Below are 13655 nucleotides of genomic sequence, written 5' to 3' on the forward strand. Positions count from 1 at the left end.
GTGAAAAACTGACTTTGAAAAATAAATCTGTTCTTTTTTTCTTATAAAAGGTTAAATAAAACAAAAATATTTGTGGTAATTTTTGACTGTGTAACTGTACAAACAGCACACCATACATTTCTTTAAAAACTTGATATATATGTACATGTTATTCTAAAACCACATTTATGCTGCTTATAAACTTTAGTATTCTTAGTGCAGCTGGTTAAATCTAAATTATTCTGACCCAAAATAGCCACATTGGACCCTGTGATCCTTCATGTGCACTGGGCTATTTTAGATTTCTGCCCACTGGTGACTGTGCTGTATGAAAATGAATTTTTGATCTGCCTCGCCTCTCCAGCTTGTATCCGTCCCCGCAGCTCCGCCTGTGTGACCGATCAGTCACGTTTCTGGTATAAATTTATCCCGTCAGATCTTTCAGCGCAATTAGAGTGCTCAGCCGTTTGTCATAGATAAGGCCGTGGCAGCTCCTCTGGGTGCCACTTTACATTCAGTTCATTAAGAGGATTAATTATTGTCATGCAGTCACGTTTGATACCGCTGAAAAGATGCTGTATTAGCCTTCAAACTTGGCCGTGCCTCATTTGGTCTTTCATTTGTTTAAAGCATGAGTCCACGTTTAATTATTTATTAATAAACTGGTTTGAAGGCCTATTCATGGGGCGTAAAGCCTCGAATCGAGATTACGAGTACAGTGCAGATGATAGGTTCCTCCCAGTTCCAAAATCACCCCTCATCCATCATGTGCACTCGCACAGGCCTGTTCTGATCAGGGACGATGCAGACAGATGTTTCGCACTGCTGTCGCTCCATCCTGACGGTGGAAAGAGTAATGGCACCAAAGTTTAAGACAGACTTTGTTGTGACGCAGTCTCAGGACCTCAGCAGGTCTTACTTGGAGTTAGCGTAAAGCACAGTTTCTCTACCTCTGTTGTCTGACCAGAGACCACAGCATGAATTCAAAGACAAACACGTGTCCGTTCAAAAACTTTCTTAGATTGAGGCTCTGTGTATGTGATTCAAATCGCCTCTCGAGCGTGGAAGGAGGCAGCTTATTAATATGGGAACCCCTGCTGTGATGAAAGGAAACGTGGAGTTTGATTTGTGTGATAGCTGCAAACATTCAGCAGAAGATTATGTGACTTTTGGTTTAGGTGGAAAAAAATGTTGTAATTATTGTAATTTGTAGGACCTTCTATTGTACTACAATGCTTTGATCTTTTTTCCCCCATTACAGGATGTCTTACATTTATTTTGACTGTACAAAAATGATTGATCTGCAGAGATGTTTTGGGAAGGTCCTAAGTGTCAACTTCTGTGTAAATAGATGCAGGATTTTCCCAGCAGAGGATTGCATTACGACAAAGTGAGCAGTGTTGCTCACATTGCCTGTCAGTGACAGTGACAAATCCTGCTCACACAAATATTTTTCAATTCAAAGTTTTCACAGTTGGACCTAAGAGATCTCCAGCTTTGTGCATGGTTTCAGTGTCAGGCCATTGACAGGAAACATGAACTCATTAAAACCAGGGGTGAGAAAACAGCCTGGCTGTATCCTTTCATTCTGCAAGTTTCAGGTTGTTCATCAATATTTCTGCACAGTGAAGATGAATAAAGAGAGAGTTCACTAGTAACAAGCCCAAACTCACGGACTGGCTTTTAATAAGACAAATGGGTTCTGCTACAGGTGGTGTCTCTTCAGAGAGTGTATCTGAACTTCATTGAGTTATGGGTTACGTGAAGAGACAAAGGATGCTGATGCACCAAAAATTTCCAAAAGATTTGTACGTTCTCTAAGATGGTTGAAAAACTTTGAAAAATTGGTTTTAGGAGTGGAGTATCATGTTTTGAACTGATATAAAAACAGTGTTTGGGACAAGTTTTTCTTTAATGCATGTATGAACATTCAAGTGTCCTCCATGTGAGGGCTCCAGATACTGTTTTGTCTGATTTTAAATCATTTTTTAGACCTTGGAAGATAAATGACTTTACAAGCCTGTGAGGGATAACCTTCAATTTTTTTTATTAAATCCCAGACATGCATTTTTTTTAGCTTGCACCTATAATTCACTTTTACAATAACCATAAAACATACTGGTGTACAGGCACCAAAAAGGAATAACAATGTGATTATTTAACAATCGTTCATATACAAATACATTTGGAAAACTAAACAGTGTCATTGGACAAAATAAAGCAAAGAGTCATCATTTTTAGTGAATATAGTACAAATCAAAGAGGGAAAAAATACCCTCAAATGCACAGCACAGGAATAAATAAATAAATAATAAATAAATCAAGTACAATAAATCAGTGGGTAGCGAACCATGGCAAACAAAACAAAATACATTCATCAAAAAGTAATCATATTAATTCATAATTTAAAAGCTCATTAGTTTCAGCTTTGCACTGAATACTTAAAATTTTATCAACAATAAATGCAATTCATGATTAATCTTACTTGCGAAGGCCATATAGAATCTGCAGGTTAAAAAGGGGGTATTTTTTCTGAATTCATTATTTTTAGTGCAATAAGTCAGCTACATCATTTTGCTCACATCATGCTTGTAGGTATTATAGCATTATATAATGCAGAACTTCACTTGTACTCAACTTCACAATACTGTCCAAAATACCAGAGCCCATTTTTAAATTTCCAAATATATTTGCTTTTATTGTGCGCGTTTAATGTTTTCTTAAGCAAAATGATTTAAAGGCTTTCTGGAGGTATTGGACATGTCATTGAAAGCTTTAAACTTTTTTAAATTCATTTTTACTTTATATATGTTTCTTTAATACTTCTGAGAGGATGAGAATTATTTGTTTTAATTGAAAACAGACCATTAATCAATCAGTTAAAAGGATTTATAAGTGTTTGATATTTATTATCATAGAGGTATAACTAATATTTAATATAGTATGGCTATGAATGAATGAATGAATAAATAAAATTATGGGTTTTTTTAGGGAGTTCCTTCATCACCTCAAACAGCAGGGGGCGCTGTGTCATTTTAAACGCCTCTACTTGCAGAGCTTCTTCTCGCGTTTGCTTCGTTCCTCCTTCACCCGCGGCAACATTCAGAGAGGAGATGGCGTCCAGAGGGGGGTTTCAGGCAACACCGACGGGTGGTGGCGGTGGAGCAATGGGACCTGGACCGCCGGTACCCGGTGCAGGACCGGGTATTGGGCCTGGAACACCCTCTGGAAGAATGGGACCGTCGTCGGCCACGCAGAACCACATGTACCGCTCTCCGATGCCCGGGCCTGGATACCCGGTAAGCTATCACTCCATCTTTGCTGCTGACTCGTTAGCCTGTTCGCTAGAACAAAGCCTCCCTCCGCCGCTTTGTCACTAGTGGCTAATGTTATCTTCTGCCTTTCCCTTTGAGCTGGCCACATCTACCACAAACTGTCGGGATGGTCAAAACGAGGCGACCCTCTCAAACTTTCTGCTCAGTTAACCCGTGAGAGTAATCCACTTGTTTAAATTCGCCAAACCTCCCGCCTGCTAACATTAAAGTTAGTTTGTAAGTCCCAGCAGCCAGTTAGCTTAGCTCGCTAACACAGCTAAAGCTAACTATGAGTTTTGTTCAGTTTTTTTTTTTCAATAAGAGCACGTCGAAAGAGCACTGTAAAGACAGTATGATAGTAAAGTAAACAAACTGGTCTGTTGGGATCCTGCTTTTCTTATGATCAGTTTTTTGCAAAGTAACTTTTGAATGGGAAGCCTGAGCCTGGAGTAGCACACTTAAAAAGCAGTTTCACAAAAGTAAAAATTAATGGATGAGAATCAAACTAGTGCCAGACTAAAAGTTCAGTGTTGGTTCTGTGACAGCAGTGTGTTTAATAACTGTGTTTGATTAAATTCAGTAATAGCAGAGTATTTTTTCAACTTTACATTTTTATGCGAAATATGTTTATGCTAGCTTTACTATTTCAAGAGTCGTCTCAGTCCAAAACCTTGATTTTCAATAGGGGATATTTTTAGCAAGATCTACCTAAACAGTCACAATGCTAAAAATGCATCATATTTAATCCTAAGAGTTTAAAAAAAACTTGTATTCTGTTGTTAATTGGTGATGTTAGGCTTCTTATCTAGAGACTTTTAATTAGAAATCCTTGTCCTGAATGATAGCGAATCTGCAGTAACACATCAGCTTTTGGCTTTAATCAGTAACTTTGCTCACAAGTTAACAGGATTTGGTTGAACAGAGTTACTCTTCAATTTGTTGTCTGTTCGTAGATGTTTCACAGACTGTACTTTGTGGTATTAAAGATATGACAATATCATCTGACACACAGAAAAGCTATATTAAGTGGATATTTTAATTAAAAAAACATTCAGTATTGAACCATAACAAAGGGAATATGCAAAATGTAGATATTTTAATGGTTAATGTAAATCCATAGCTAATTTGCTACTTTCTTAACCAGCTTAGTCACATGTAACCGTTTGTATCAAACAGAATCGTACAATCACCATAGTATATCATGTTTATGTCATGGTTCCCAAGTTGTATGTTTGTGTTTTGTTAACTAGGTTCAGATTCTGTTGCATCATTTCATTTTTTTGTTATAATGCTACATCACGATGGGTGATAAAAATGTGCACGAGTTCAGTCCTTTGAAGAATGCTGCCAACCTGAAATACGATTCAGTGAAAGGATCCTGCCTTTTTTTTTTCTGCAGTGTCCTTGGCTGCTTTCAGTCAYAGAGGCAGCCTTTCACAGCACAGTCAAAAAGAATTCATGTTCTGAATGCTGCAGATCTCCAGTTGTTCTCAGGCAAACCAAGGTTATACTAAAGCGCGGTGTAAAAAGCACTAAATGATCGGCACGCAGTCCCCTTCTGCTCACACTGGGTTGTGTGGGAAAGGCAGGGTCTGTGCTGTTGAAGTCGGTCGCTCTTCCTCCCTTCCACCACAGATTGAGGAGTGTGTGTTTAGCCTTCGTTGGTCCCATTTGTTGGACATACTGCTGGAGGAAAAGCTGCAGTCAGTGACGTGTGATTTATCTGTTCGTCTTGCCCGCACTCATGCAGTCAAATACAAGAAGTCGTCTGTTTGAATTACTAGCACATGGCTTGGTGAGTTGGTTGAGGTTGTGTTTTCTAGTCAGTAAGGCATGGGATGTTTTGCTGCTAGTTGCTCTTACAGGTAAATATAAATAAATGCCCGATTATGGAGATTTACTGACATCTTTTTAGATTTACTTTGATGGGCTGTGCTTGTTTGTGTTTCTCTTTCTGCCGTGAGTTAATTTAGGATTATAGAATAAGCATTTCTGCAGAAAGATATTTTGAAAATCTTTTTGAATATGTGAACCGTACCTTACAAGAACACAATAACTACATGAGCTAATATATTTAATACTGAGTTTAGATATTTTTAAGTATCCATCTCATTTTACCGAAGTCGTGTTGTTTGTTTTGATTTGCTTGAATTAAGTCTGATTTTTAAAAACGGGGTACATCATGTTGCTAAATATATTTTCGAAACATTCAGTTGCAAAACAGATTTGTTTGTTTACAATGAAGAACTTCTCTTAATGTTTTCAAGGAGCTTTTTATTTTTCCACCAATCCTTTTTTGAAAATTTACCAAGAATCCTGGATTTACTTGTTTTAAATGTCTTCTAAACGTGACTTCCTTATACATTTGTGTTAGAAGAAGACCATTATGAGTTTTTAAGAATTTTATTTTATCTTTCAGTTCAGGTCACTCTTGTAAAAAGAGATCGGTGAACTCACTGGAGATTTGCCTGGTTAAATAAAAAAAATATTAATAAAAAATGTTATTGCAAATAGTTTTATTAAATTAAGTTTCCTCATTTTCACTTTGTGAACCAGACTTCACTGAATGTATGCTTAACATTTCATCTGCACTACGTCTGCACAAAAAATGAAAGCCAATATTACATCTTTCAAATCTAAATATAACTTAGTATAAGTGTTTTTAATGTTCAGCTGCAAGAGTTTGCCACATTTTTTTTTTTGTAAGTGACAATTTGAGGAATTTATCAACACAGTTACCTCTTTTTTTTTTTTCAAAACTCTGCATGTGTGACGTATGCTAAAGCCRATCTTTAAATAAAGAGCAAATTATGTAGAAATTGCTACATAAAACAAAAATATTCAGCAATATGTTGGCAAATATTGATACACAGGCCATTTTTGGACAGAATGTAGAGACACCAATAAATCTGTTTTGAAAAATGTTCTTTACATTAAAGATTTTTGGCTCAGTTCGATTAAAAAAAAACTCTTAGAAAATAATTTGAAAAGCTATTTTGATCATTAAACCTCTGTGTCTTTGTATTTTTTCAGAGACCAGGCATGCCTCCATCCAGCCGTATGACCCCTCAGGGACCAGCCATGGGCCCTCCGGGGTACGGCAGCAGCCCTGTGTCTCGCCCCGGAATGCCTGGGGTGATGGACCCTTCTCGAAAAAGGCCCGCCCCTCAACAGATCCAGCAGGTTCAGCAGCAGCAGAACCGCAACCAGCAGTAGGTTTCAACTCAGCCACAAAGCTTCACTTTAAACAGGAGATCAATTCTTAAAGCCAAAGTTTAACTACACACATTAAAACATTTATTCACCTGTAAAAGTTAAATCGTAACTTATCGTATTCTGAGGTCATCATCAGTAGGATTACTGTTATCCCCAAAGCTCTATTCATCTAGTAAACCTTTTTCCAGCCCAGATTAGAACACAAACACCAGTTTAAGTTAAGAAATGAAATAGAAATTAGAATTGCCGTTAGTTTTATAATATGAACTTGAGGCATGCCATTGAATATTAATCTTGGTGTTTGTTTAAAAAGCAACAAATTAATTTTGTAACAACAAAATAGTACTATTACTTATTGTTTTTTGTGTCGAATTTATCAAACCATTTGACTGTATTTTATAGGTTTTGGGTTTACTGGGTCGCCTGAGCTGGACGTTGAAATTAACCTTTTATCCACCAAATGACTCCTTGTAAAAGTAATGGGAACATTTTTTTTTAATTCATTAACATGCAAATATTTTTTCAAACAGAAACTGCAGCTGATTTGTTAAGAAAGAAAGGCAACATAAAGTGTCTCCATATTTGAAGGCACGTGGAAGATAATTGTCATTTAACTTGCATGATTAGGCTCAGCAGTAATGGTCCTGTGTTAATTCAGTAAGTTTGTCCGAGCACCTGCAGGATTTAATTTGAGYCCAGCACAATTCCTGATCTAATTTCAGTCCTGTAAATTAGGAACTTCATCATTCTGGGTATGCAAATACAAGTTTGTCCATGTTGTCTTTGTGTGAATATGTTCAAAGCAGGCATCAAAGGCTTTACACACATATTTGTGTTTACTTATTTGTTTTTACAGCACAAAGAAGAAGAAGATGGCTGATAAAATTCTACCTCAGAGGGTGAGTGTTAATCTGTGGGGAATAGAAATTAWGCTTTTACGTAGATTCCCTTTATTAGGGTAACCAGAATTTTGCTTTCAGGTTTTTTGTTTTTGTATTTCCTAAAATTCCCAATTTCTTTTTACACAGTGRAACAACTACATATTGTGTGTTCTAAGCATTTTATTTGTTTTGTCACAAAGAAATTTTACACAACAGCCAAATTAAGCTGTAAACAAGTGTTCAAGGTTTGTCACCTGTTTTTGTTCTATGAAGCTATCATAGATATGAGTCATGAGCTTTTGTCTGGTACTTTAATTTATTTTGGAGACTGTAACAATTAAGACAAAAAGTTCTCTGCAGCAACGAGAAGGTTCTGAGCAAAAATTTGACCTTTTTTTTTTTTCATTTTGTTGAGCTGAAGGTGTACTCGGTGTTAAAGTAAAATAGTGTTACAGTCAACAAAGGGAAAAGGAAAGCAGCTTTTTAAACATTCATAATCATCTGTTCTGACAAATGGTGATAACGCTTCAGGAATCAATTGCAACACTAAGATTTTAGATCATTGCTTGTTGGCACATGCCTGGCTCAGAATTAGTCATGTTTTTCTTTTTTTTGAGTACTGTCATGTGAGTTTTTGCAAATATGTGTGTGTTTTCCTAGATCAGGGAACTGGTCCCAGAGTCTCAGGCTTACATGGATCTCCTGGCTTTTGAGAGGAAGTTGGACCAGACTATTATGCGTAAGAGGCTTGATATTCAGGAGGCCCTTAAGAGGCCCATTAAGGTATGTTTCTTTTTTCAGACCTGAAATTAGCCTATTGGCTAGTCAAGAGAGGTCACTCTTACCTCTTAACTGGATGCTTAATTCTAAGATTATTTTATATTAAGACTTAGTCGTCTCAAATGTCGCGCGTTTTAAAAAAATCTGTTAGGTTGTCTTTGATGAGATAAGATTTTTTTTTATTGTGATCTAATTGTTGAACAATTTTGTCACATTGTGAAATGTTGAATTTGTTGGTTTACTCATTTATTGTTGTGAACAAACRGAACATCCACACATTGTAAAGTTGTCAAACCCTCCTGACAAATGTTTTGAATAAAAGCAATGTCGTTTTTTTTAATTCTGCACAGAATAACACAGTTTTTAATTAAGCTGTTTGTTCTTTTATGATTTTTAGAAAAACTGCTTGGTTTTGAAAACTGAATCTTCTGTGTCACTTCTGATCATCAGTGCTGATGTGATTTAAACTTCTTTCAATTGTTTTTTTTAAGCAAAAAAGAAAGCTTCGGATTTTTATATCCAACACTTTCAACCCTGCAAAGCCTGATGCTGAGGATGGAGAGGGCACAGTTGCATCATGGGAGCTACGTGTTGAAGGGCGTCTTCTGGAAGATGTAAGCTTCGAGTCAAATTTTGTTCATTTAGACTCACAATGTCTGCRTTTTACTTAAACAAAGAAAGACACRTTTTTACTTTTACTCTACCTTGTTTACAGACAGCTGTGTCCAAGTATGAAGCCACCAAACAAAAACGAAAGTTCTCATCATTCTTCAAGTCTCTTGTGATTGAATTGGACAAAGACCTGTATGGGCCAGATAATCACCTGGTTGAAGTAAGATGACTTCTTTCTAAATTATTAATTATTTTCCTGTAGTTCGTTGCTAAAAAAAAAATGAGCCATTTTTATGATTGTGCAAACATTGTTTGTGATGCTAAAATAAATGAACATTTATTGTTTTAGCTGTTTCTAAATTGCTCTGTGAATCGTTTTAGTGGCACAGGACCGCCACCACCCAGGAGACTGATGGTTTCCAGGTAAAGAGGCCCGGTGATGTGGGAGTTCGCTGCACCGTCCTGCTCATGCTTGACTACCAGGTATATTCTCAGGGGTTTGTTTTGCTCCTTTTTTTTAAAGAAGGTTGTCCATGTCTTTATGAGTATAATAATGTTTCATGGGGAGGGGAGATCTAATCGCATGTTTCCTTAAATTACATTTTTTTTATTTGGTTATTCCAGCCCCCTCAGTTTAAGCTGGACCCCCGTCTGGCCCGTATGTTGGGTATCCACACTCAGACCAGACCAGTCATCATTCAGGCCCTGTGGCAGTACGTCAAGACACACAAACTCCAAGACCCACATGAGCGCGAGTTTATTAACTGTGACAAGTACCTGCAGCAGGTGAGCAGTCGCTTCATTTATACGTTTTAACTKGTTAAAAGTGTAAACTGGTGAAATGAGGCCTCTGAAAACCTTGTGAGCATAAATAGTAGGTGACCTTTAATGGTGGAGGTTTCAAAAGACTTGAGATGTTCTGGTTCATTTCTGCTCTCCGTGTTGTACGGTCCAGCAGTCTTACCCGGTCTTTGCCTGTCCATGTATGGTGACTCGAATGTGGGTCTGCTTCTAGCTTCCCTGAGTGTTTTTATTTTCTGCCAAGATAAACAAAGGACTGAAGGAGATTAATGTTGAATTTCTGGAAGTATGACCAGGATGGTGATAGTTTTATTTTTTTGGAACAAGGAGAAAAGAGCAATAAAATCAATTTGAACAGAGGCTCACAAGGCTGTGATTGCATAAAAAATAACATTTACTAAACAAATGTTACACAGTAGATTTAATGTGTTTGCTTTGTATTCTTTGTATGAACAAAAACAGTCTATAACTGATGGATGATTTGGTCCAGCGTGTGTTCATTTTTCTACACATTAGAATTAAACGATTGCAATAACAGAAGTGTTTGTTTTGCAGATTTTTGAGACTCAGCGGATGAAGTTTTCTGAAATCCCACAGCGCTTGCATGCTCTGCTGATGCCTCCAGAACCCATCATCATAAACCATGTGATCAGGTGAGTTGTTAAACTGGAAAGAATATGTTTCTTTTTCAACATGAACTGGTTTAAAATAACGCAGCGGTAATGTACAAGCTTTACGTCTAAATGAAACCCTTTTTCATAAAAGTATTAATTGCAGCCTTACAAAATCCACTAAGGTTAGTGCATAATTTTCAACACTGTTGGAGCAAAGAATAAATAATTTTCAACCCAAGTAAAACTCTGCTGCTTGTGTGAGGTCAAATTTGTTTAATTTGAGGTTGTGCAGCTTGGCCTAGAACAGACTGTATTCAAGCCATAGATATGAATTAAAATAATAAACTCAATATGTGAAGCTAGATTCTGGTAAAATAAAAAATCCCCCTCCAGAATTGTTTCCTAGTGTTGATTTATGATTCAAATCTTTCTTACCTTGTTGATTGACTGTTCAGTTCTCTATGTTTAGCTGTGATGAGTAGTTTTATACTAATAAAAAAAACATGATCGTATGAGCGGTGATCCCAAAAATGAAACCTGACACCTGTAGGTTTTGATGCATATTAAGGCTTTTGTATCTTTTCTTTACCACTGTTTAAATGTAATTCATATCACCTATGATGACTATTAGTGCCAGGTTTGAATATGGTCACAGTTATTTGATTAATCTCCTCATGCATTAAATAAATCGGAGATGACGACTTTCATAGGCACACAAATGATGTGGTTGTTTTTGGAAAATGATCTGTTTTTTAGAAGAAACCTGCACAGCATTGTAGCCCCTCCCTCTCCTTTTTCCTTTTGTTATCAGGTGTAATCCCTTAGTGGCTTTTTTCCCTCTCTATAGTAACCTGAACCAAATAAACAGAGAGAGAAAAAATTTGACTGACATACAGAAAGTGTAAATCATAGAGGTGGCAATCGAGAGAGATGAAACTGGAAAGGAAAAGATTATACTCCTGGCAGCTTCATTTTGAAGAAACCAATAAAGGTTCTTTATTATAGCACCCGTCTAATAAGATTAAACATTAAATTATTTTCATATACTCTCTTCCATCACTACCACAGAACTCTTCCTGTTAAGCTAACATCARTTTTTATTAAACATTATAAGAATATTACAGAAGTGTCACACATAATTCATTCCATTTTTTTGTGTTTGTTCTTGCAGAAATATTTTTAAAAATCCACCAATTGTTATGATAATAAATTAAAAGCAAATATTGTTTAAAATAGTCAAAGTTTGAATGAATGGTGTTATTGATTTAGTTTTAGTATGTTGANACCAATTGTTATGATAATAAATTAAAAGCAAATATTGTTTAAAATAGTCAAAGTTTGAATGAATGGTGTTATTGATTTAGTTTTAGTATGTTGATTAAGTTGCTTTTTTWAAATCCATGCTTGAATATTAATTTCTATATGGATGTGAAAACTTGATGTGCCTTTTAATTGACTAGTGTGGACCCCAATGATCAAAAGAAGACCGCTTGCTATGATATTGATGTGGAGGTGGACGACACGCTGAAGACCCAGATGAACTCCTTCCTGCTGTCCACAGCCAGCCAGCAGGAAATAGCAGGACTGGATAACAAGGTACAGACCTCAGCCGAGGAGCTTTGCTGAACCTTTTTCTGCCTTAAAGTTTGTCCAAGGTATTTTCTGAGAAGCCGTGTCCAGTGTAATTTAGTGTTTCTTTGATATTTTTTGTCGTGGTTTGATTTTTATGTGAGACTGTCTGAAGCTTATGAGGTGTTTGAGACGGTACTTCAAGATCCTTATTTTGTTATTTGGCTTTGAGAAAATGTATCTTTGCTGTAACACTTTTAAAGTTTTGTCAAAATAATTGTGTGTTTTTTTTCTTTAACACTTTTTCAATTTGTGAGTCTCTCCTGCAGAGAACAATTTCACACATTTACTTGTTCAAATTGCTGCCTGTGCAGTATTGCTCTTTTTAGTTTTTTGGGTCAGGTTTTGTTGCTCTCYTGCTAGCAGACATTACCTTGACTGCGAGGCCTGTAATCATATTCATAAGGCACAAAGCCTTCCCGCTGAAGGACATCCTTCTGCATASTCTTTGTTCTCAAGCAACTATACTATGTAAATACAGCCAGGTTTACATTTTACAGGCGTTGTTCACTTTGTAACATTGTTTTGGTTTTGGTGAGGTTTTGCATCCTGTTTCTGGGTGGCTCAGCTTTCAGCTTAGATGGATTTACAGTTTGTAAATTTTGTGTTTTTGTTTGCAGATTGCCCTAACCTAAAGGTGATAACTCAGAACCATTAGAGTTATGTCTCACTTTAAGAGCCAAATATAAGAGATATCGCCCAAGTACAAGCCAGGTATAATCTGGTACATCTCTTTGAAATGATGAACCTTTTCTTGTTCTGTTTTTCTCAGATCCATGAAACCATTGAGACGATCAACCAACTGAAAACCCAAAGGGAGTTCATGTTGAGTTTCGCCAGAGATCCTCAGGGATTTATCAACGACTGGCTTCAGTCCCAGTGCAGAGACCTCAAGGTGAGTTTGTCTGCTGTGTCCTCAGGATGGAGATTTATCTTAGGTTTCACATCACACACTGTTGTTTCTGGATATTTAAAAAAAGAAAATCTACTTTCAACTCTGATTTCACTCTTGTAAAGTTTGAAGCATTTATACTTTCAGCCTTTCAAATGAGTAACGGCTGAGTAAAAACCACWTTTTGTATAAATGTGCATTTCACAAAGAAACAATCCCTGAGGGTTTAAAAAGATAAAGACTCAGCTGTGTCTGTTTCTTCACTGACAGTTTTCTTAAAYATCAAAGTGCAACAAAACAAAAGCACACGACTCGTCATTTTTTACTACCAAATATTGTCTTTGTGTTTATTAAAGATACATTTGACTGTATTTGTTTATATAACACATTCATTTCACTTTTTCCTGGTTTAAGAGAGTTAATTATTAAACTTTTTTTAGACTGACTTTAAAATCTGTTAAACCTTGAGGACTCTGGACAAATATTTCTTTTTCTTATTTTATGGAGTCTTTTCAGTAGACTGATTTTAGTCTATTATTGTGCACTCAGAAGCTGAATAACATGTAAAATTAAGATCGATCTCAAATTACCATATTCTGGTTATCACACTGATTTATTGTATAATCTAGTTTTCCAATACTCATTTAACTGTGACAAACGTGTTTATCTTGAGTTTGTAATGTAATTTAAAATGAAAAGGTGAACTAATCAGTTACTAAATAAAGTCTGTATAAATGTTTTAAAGTTGGTCAAGAGTAGGCCTGTCGCGATAGTCAATAAATCAATTAATTRCACGATAAGTTATTTAGAGGTCGGTAAAAAAATTGAGGACGATAAGTTTCATTTTCCTGCTTGTTTGTTTACTTCCTCTCTCTCCCTCTCTGTGCTCCGCTACACAGGAGCTCAGCTGACGCCTCCCCTCCTGTTTTCTTAGTGT

General features: G+C 36.4%; 1 protein-coding gene across 2 annotated transcripts in view; it reads left to right on the forward strand.

Moving 5' to 3' along the window:
• Window positions 1–3085: 3085 nt before the first annotated feature.
• smarcd1 (SWI/SNF related BAF chromatin remodeling complex subunit D1) overlaps window positions 3086–13655 on the forward strand; it is a gene marked incomplete at its 5' end in the record, with an annotated part of 14510 nt that continues 3940 nt past the window's right edge. The window contains 11 exon segments of one of the 2 annotated variants that reach the window (XM_014008626.1): window positions 3086–3278; window positions 6327–6505; window positions 7357–7408; window positions 8051–8173; window positions 8662–8784; window positions 8886–9002; window positions 9164–9265; window positions 9407–9568; window positions 10139–10236; window positions 11658–11793; window positions 12599–12721. In XM_014008626.1, coding sequence (XP_013864080.1) covers window positions 3086–3278; window positions 6327–6505; window positions 7357–7408; window positions 8051–8173; window positions 8662–8784; window positions 8886–9002; window positions 9164–9265; window positions 9407–9568; window positions 10139–10236; window positions 11658–11793; window positions 12599–12721 — 1408 coding nt within the window. 2 annotated transcript variants of the gene reach the window in all.

The sequence above is a fragment of the Austrofundulus limnaeus genome, unplaced genomic scaffold (assembly GCF_001266775.1).
Source record: "Austrofundulus limnaeus strain Quisiro unplaced genomic scaffold, Austrofundulus_limnaeus-1.0 Scaffold51, whole genome shotgun sequence".
NCBI lineage: Eukaryota > Metazoa > Chordata > Actinopteri > Cyprinodontiformes > Rivulidae > Austrofundulus > Austrofundulus limnaeus.